Source organism: Nematocida homosporus (genome assembly GCF_024244095.1).
Source record: "Nematocida homosporus strain JUm1504 chromosome Unknown 4470, whole genome shotgun sequence".
Taxonomy (NCBI): domain Eukaryota; kingdom Fungi; phylum Microsporidia; genus Nematocida; species Nematocida homosporus.
The window spans coordinates 49,021-55,349 of NW_026250670.1; the positions used below are offsets into that span (position 1 = coordinate 49,021).

The 6,329-nt window shown below is 38.9% G+C and overlaps 4 protein-coding genes across 4 annotated transcripts; all 4 read left to right on the forward strand.

Moving 5' to 3' along the window:
- Window positions 1-190: 190 nt before the first annotated feature.
- On the forward strand, window positions 191-1,534 carry NEHOM01_1483 (uncharacterized protein; the record flags this gene model as incomplete). Its single annotated transcript, XM_051490361.1, has 1 exon — window positions 191-1,534. The coding sequence occupies one exon, from the start codon at window positions 191-193 to the stop codon at window positions 1,532-1,534; it is 1,344 nt and encodes a 447-aa protein (XP_051346321.1).
- A 19-nt stretch (window positions 1,535-1,553) lies between these two features.
- On the forward strand, window positions 1,554-2,033 carry NEHOM01_1484 (V-type H+-transporting ATPase 16kDa proteolipid subunit; the record flags this gene model as incomplete). The annotated part of the gene is made up of 1 exon (XM_051490362.1): window positions 1,554-2,033. The coding sequence occupies one exon, from the start codon at window positions 1,554-1,556 to the stop codon at window positions 2,031-2,033; it is 480 nt and encodes a 159-aa protein (XP_051346322.1).
- Window positions 2,034-2,290: 257 nt separating this feature from the next.
- On the forward strand, window positions 2,291-3,682 carry NEHOM01_1485 (uncharacterized protein; the record flags this gene model as incomplete). Its single annotated transcript, XM_051490363.1, has 1 exon — window positions 2,291-3,682. The coding sequence occupies one exon, from the start codon at window positions 2,291-2,293 to the stop codon at window positions 3,680-3,682; it is 1,392 nt and encodes a 463-aa protein (XP_051346323.1).
- A 1,290-nt stretch (window positions 3,683-4,972) lies between these two features.
- NEHOM01_1486 (uncharacterized protein) lies at window positions 4,973-6,019 on the forward strand (the record flags this gene model as incomplete). The annotated part of the gene is made up of 1 exon (XM_051490364.1): window positions 4,973-6,019. The coding sequence occupies one exon, from the start codon at window positions 4,973-4,975 to the stop codon at window positions 6,017-6,019; it is 1,047 nt and encodes a 348-aa protein (XP_051346324.1).
- Window positions 6,020-6,329: the final 310 nt, after the last annotated feature.

Below are 6,329 nucleotides of genomic sequence, written 5' to 3' on the forward strand. Positions count from 1 at the left end.
TCAACCCAACCCAACTCAACTTAATCTTAACTCAACTTAATCACAACTTTTACAACTATCAAAATTAAAGATAATCAACCAAATAATAAATTGACTAAATTCAAAACAAACTATCACTATCTAGCACTATCTCAGTCTAAAACCAAGTCAAACCAATTGATAAGACAAAAGAAGCGAAAAATTTGGCGGAATGGATCGGATATTCGTTTCGGTAGGGGTTTCAACTAAATGTTTGGTTTTGGGGGGGTTTAAGCGATCTGAATATTTAGAGGGTCTAACCCAATGGATTTTAACGGGAAAGTCCAATCGGACTGTTAAAGAGATTAAAAAAGATACTAGTCCAACGGTTAAGAAGTGTCGGCTATCTGCTTATGATAATCCGCGTACAATTACTGCTCTTAATCGCTGTCGTATAGTAGTGCTAGTACCCAATATAGGACTAGTGGAAGAACTAGTTAGAAGGTTAGTATTGGGTAAGTCTTCTGAGCTGACTGAAGATATGGAAACAGATCAGTCTTTTTGGGGTAATCCTGGAGATGACTTTATCATTGGCTTAGGTCGAGTTGAAGATCATTTTACTGAGCGTAGCTTATTTGGAGCCGAAGTAATTATTAGTACGACTAAGGCCTTAGTTGATTTAGATAACAATAAGATAGATAGTTCTCAATATCTTATCAAGAATGAAGCAGAGTTAGAAGGTTTTGAACGTAAGGCCAAAATAGAAATGGGAGTTTACTCTTTCCTCTCTAGTGCAGAAACAGTCTTTCTTCTGGAAGCCGATCTTATGCAAGCTCAGAACATCAAAGGCCTAACTGAGTCTTTACAAATCATTCAAGATGCTACTCCTTCTAAGCGGCAGGAAATGAATCTTAAGTACTTAAGTAGTGGTGAAGAGAGAAAGCAGTTCATTATGTGTACTAATCTACCTACACCAGAAGTACTTGGTTTAGGTCGGCAGTTTGGTCATGAGATGCAAGTTATAATGGGTCGATCGGCTAAACCTACTAAGTCTTACAAGTATCCTCTAAAGATTCTTAATGGTGCTCAGAAAGACCCTATTCAAGTAGCTGCTCATTACATCTCTACTTTACCCGATAGTGTTACTCGTTTACTAGTTGTAGTTAAAGATGCCTTAGCAGCTAGTGCTCTTAAGAAGACTTTAGAAGAGTCAGCTCTATTGGGTTTAACTGGGATATTCATTGCGGATGAACATGTTCCTCGTAATCAAGTGAAGGAAATGATAGGATCTCCTAAGATAAGAATTTGGATTACTACAGAACGGTTTGTGTTTTATAGAAGAAAACGTCTTCACCAACTTCTCTATCCTTTTATTCCCACCCTGGGCTTATCTCCTTATGTTTGTCATCCTAGTACTTTGCGTTTAATCAATGCACATAAGGTTCCATTTACTTTACTATATAACCAAGACGAACAATACTTAACTAGTGCTTTATTAAGGAAGTCTTTTGATCCTAAGGTGGACTTTGAGTATCTAGATTTCATAACGGCTAATCAGCCGAATGAGCTTATATAAAATATTTGTTTTAGTTATTATGTCATCTGAATTTCAAGCTTTGAATATTGAGGCAATTCCTTTTATTATGGCTGTTTTAGGCCTATCTTTAATGATTATTTTGAGTGCGGCTGGTGCTACAATCGGATCAGTTAAGGCGGCATCTGCGGCAGCAATGGTATCGCATCGATCTAATGATATTTTAACTAAAGCATATCTCCCAGTCTTACTTTCATCGGCGGTCTTTATGTATGCTATGATTATTTCGGTGATGGCAATTGGTAAGATAGAGAGTAGTATGGGATATCATGAGGCAGGGTTGTTATTAGCAGCTGGAGTTATCTATGGGGTGGCATCTCTCTTTACAGGGATGAGTATTGGTGCTTCAAATAAGGAGAGTATTGTTCAGCTGAGTGGGAATAAGCATATGTTTATTTCTTACTTGGTGATGAACTCAACAATGGAGTTACCAGCTGTGTTTTCGCTTATCTGTGCCATTATGTTGATATCCCAGAAATAAATGTATTGAATTGGGTTAGTATTGAGTTAGTATTGGGTTAGGTTAAGTTGGTGTTGATGTTGTGTTGAGTTGAGTTGAGTTGGTGTTGAGTTTAGTTAAGTTTAGTTGGTGTTGTGTTGAGTTGGTGCTGAGTTAGTATTGGGTTAGGTTGGTGTTGGGTTTAGTTAAGTTTAGTTGAGTTAAGTTGATATTATGTTGAGCTTTTGATGTATTATGTTGAGTTGGGTTTATTTGATTGGGATTGGGTTTGTTTGGTTATGGCTGTAGGAGGTGGGGATGGAGTTAGTGAGCGGTGTAAGGAGGCTTATGTACGGATTAAGATGGCAATGCCGGTGGAGAGACCGAAAGAACGTGTGTTGGAATTTCAAAACCAAACTACGGTTGAAAGATTGGATAAGGTAATTGGATTATTAGGAATGATTGAGGAGGGACGAATCTTGCTGAAACGAAGTGGGTCCTTATTGGAAAGTCGGGATCATTTGTTGGGATTGGAGAAGATTGTGAAGAAGTTGGCTAAGTATGCGGAATCGGATGTAATTAAGGAATTAGTGGGTAAGGCTGAAAAGAAGATAGATAAAATAGAAAGATTGCTGGATGCTGGGGCTAGGAAACGGTTGGAGCGATCGTTGGTTGGGCCTAAAGAAGGATGGAGGGAGTACTTGGTGCATCCGAAGAAGAAAGGCGTATTGTTTGTGGAGGTCGTGCAGGAATATATTGAGAAGCGGGCAGTGCCTTTGGCTTTAGAGGAGGAGTGGACAGGTGAGTGTTTAGTGCACCAAATAGATAGCTTGGCTGAAGAAGGGTACCCGCATAAGGAGAAACATGCTATAATGGATGTAGTACATGGGATTATTGATAAGGAGATCAAAAAGCAGGTTACAACTAAATGCTACCAGATAACTAAATCAATGGATGATCCGCATTTACGGGTTATTGCTATGATTAAATTGGGTAACTTCTACCAGATAAACCATCGCTACTTAACGGGCAGTCAAACTCCTGAGGATAACATTATGGAAATTCTGAAACGGCACACGAAGATCCTCTTCTCTGAAGCGGAATCACACTATGCTGCAGCTGCTCCTAACGAAAGAACTATGCAGGACGAGTCTTTAGTGGACATGCTAGCCATTATTCAAGCAATTGATGCGCATCCGCGTACTTTTGAGAAATGGTCCAAGAAGAGGCAGCCGATTCTTAAGGCCTTACGCATGATTGCCCAGGAGAAGAGTAAGCTCTTTTCAAAACTCAAAGGACTGATTCTACTGGATAATTCCAATCATCTTTTGAAAAAGGCCGGAGCCACTGATATTGTGCCTGAGCAAGAGTTGTTGACTCAAATACTAACCCAGTTAAGAGCTCTGCTTTTGAAGAGCGTAGAAAGTCCTAAAAAGGAAGGCAATCGAATCGTCTTTCTGCTTAGATGTGTGGAAACCTTTTCAGCAGTAGCCGAGTCGTACATTCTACCTAACAAGCATCGTAAAACTGTCATTGCCGAGTTCAAAAAGGAGGTCCGTGAAATAGCCAAAAAGTATGGTGATCTGGACGAAATTAGCGATCGGCATCTAACCGAGCTTATCTCTAGACTTTTCTCAGGCAAACCCATTCAATCGCCCTCCGAAGTCCCTGCTGCAGCTTCAGGCAACTAAACTGTTCCTATTGAGTTGGGTTGGGTTGGGTTGGTATTGAGTTGAGTTGGGAAGATTGAAATACGTGAAGGATATCCGCTTACCAGAAATGCTTAACTCGAAACAAACGGGTTTAAACAAGATAAGCATGCGGGTCTTGTTAGGCACTAGTCATCCTTTAGATAACAATAAATCGAATCGGATTAGTGGTGGATAAATAAGACGTTTTGAGAATTGAGTTTCTCTAATGACACATAACACCGAAAGATCTTTATTAACTGGTCGATCGCTATCGATAGTCTAAACTCATCACTGCTCTATTCATACGATCCAATCGGAATTAGTTAGGGATTACTTGTTGTTTGGGCTAGTATTGGGCTATGTGAACTAGCAACTCTAACTCCTTGCACATTGGTCTGTTTAAGTTGTTTGCCTTGGCTGTAAAACTCATAGATAATATTGGCCAAACAACTAGCTCCAGTGACTGTAATGGCAATAATCAGTCCAGTAAACCAAAAGAAGAACATCAAGATGCTAATGGCTGCAGAAACAATCATAATTATGGTTAAAAGAGATCCCCGTTTACTTTTGACTCGATTCATACTAAAATTTGATCTATTGATTCAACTAAAGTGAATATTATGCTGTTGATTTGGATTGGCATTTAGTGTGGCACGCCGAGTATGAAACTCGCCCAGTTTGAAATACAAAAGCCCTCAGCAGGCGAGACTTTGAAATTATCTTTATTGAGCCAAAGTACCAAATGAGTCTCCTTTCTGTCTCTAGGACCAGGAATACAATCTTTCATTCCTAAGGGTAGATTTAGAAACGGACTGTGCTATATTTTATTCTACTATACTTACTCGAGAGTTTTAGATAAGCTTTTATAACTTAGATAGTGTTTGGTTGGGTTGGATATGGTTCATTGGCCAATGCGTACTCTATTAACGACCTTCCTTGAGACGAGTACCGATGTGATTTGTTAAATAAATATGGTTGTGTGAGGATGACGTCATATTGAATTGTAGGGTAGATATGTAAAACTAAATTAGTCAAAGCAGATTGACTCTATTAAAGTTGCAAGGCGTAATTAGCTGGCAAAACATTAGGTTAGTATTGTTGGGAGCTAAGTAGTGGTCGTATTGGTTTGGTATTGGGTTAGTATTGAATAGACATACTTAGAAAGTAAGTCTTGTTGATATTCTACTAATTTAGAGAATTTGCTTGGCTAAGACTAGAATATTTTTGATATTGATATAGTATAGTCTATAAATAAAATGTGAGATAGCAACTTGTAAAATGAACAAAGGCATGAATAGATACTCTTTGAATGTTTATCAAGTAGTTTGCTTGGTTATTGGATTGTGTTGTGTCTGGTGTAGTTCTGATAGGAAGTCAGATAAGATGTGGTTGTTTGGTATATTTAAAAGGATCCTGTTAAATCTAGATAGTCAAGTAGAATCGGTTTCTGCTGAGATAACCAATGCAATAAAAGAGCTGAGAATCTTAAGCGAGAATCGATCAAAACGAATAAATGCAATAAAGCAGTGCCAACAGAACCTCAAGGAAGAAAAACATGAGGCTTCTGAGAACATGAACTCAACCCAAAGCGATTGCAGCTTCTCTGACAAATCAATAGAGAGACTCAGACAGGAGAAGATTGAGTTACTATCTCTACTAGTCAGAGAAGAAGTAATACAGAAAAGTATTAATATAGCTACCCAACAAATGGAACAATGGTTATCTGGATGCAAGAATACCCAGATGTCAGAGGAATCGCGAATAGAGAGCCTAGGTAAGCTAACAAATATAGCACAACAACTAAAACAAATTAAGAGTGACGCAATGGACCCACAAAATCAATCCCCCGGTTCAAAAAGAAACATACTTGTCAATGGTCTAATCGCAATAGGTGTCCGATACAATTCCCATGAATTAAAAAGCCGAATCAAAATGATCATGATAGAAGAACTAAAGAAAATGGTACCTAAGATTGATATGTTAGACCGGGACGATATAACTCAAGTTATAGATCCAGTGATAGATCAATTATTGAAACATGATGAACCCAAAAGCCCCGACAACATATCTAGGATAATTGAAGGAGTGCTAGCCCAACTCGATGATAGGTCTAAAAACATGAAAGTCAAAAGTGAAAGTGAAAGTAAGCAGGAGCCCACCGATCCAGAGCCCTCTACTTCAAGAACTCAATCAAGCAATCCCCAAACTAACAAATCTGGCATGGACGGTAAACCTCATTCGGGTAGCAGATCTGCTGACCAAGATTCTACGTCATCTTTTAATGGATATGGGCTTAAACAGCTCGAGTTGGTTCGACGGGGCTGTACAATAAGTTAGGCTCAGAGCAAGAAAAGCTTCTCTGGAAGTTTATAAGTGGCAGATGCAACTATGTATTCAAATCCACCCCTATTTGGAGAATGTTTGATATCAACGAAGCTAATCAACCCAGAAAGTATGGACTATCTGGCATTGTGTTGCAAGCTAAAGATGTGTTTTTCCTGAACCTTGATTGGGAAGAAAGTGAACTGATGAAGTTACTAGATGTCTTAAAGAAGTTCAGTCAAATCATACTCAATGTGGAAAACATCAACATATCGAATCCTCGCGGCCCTGCTGGTTTATTAGTCCTAGCCCAGCTCTTAACACT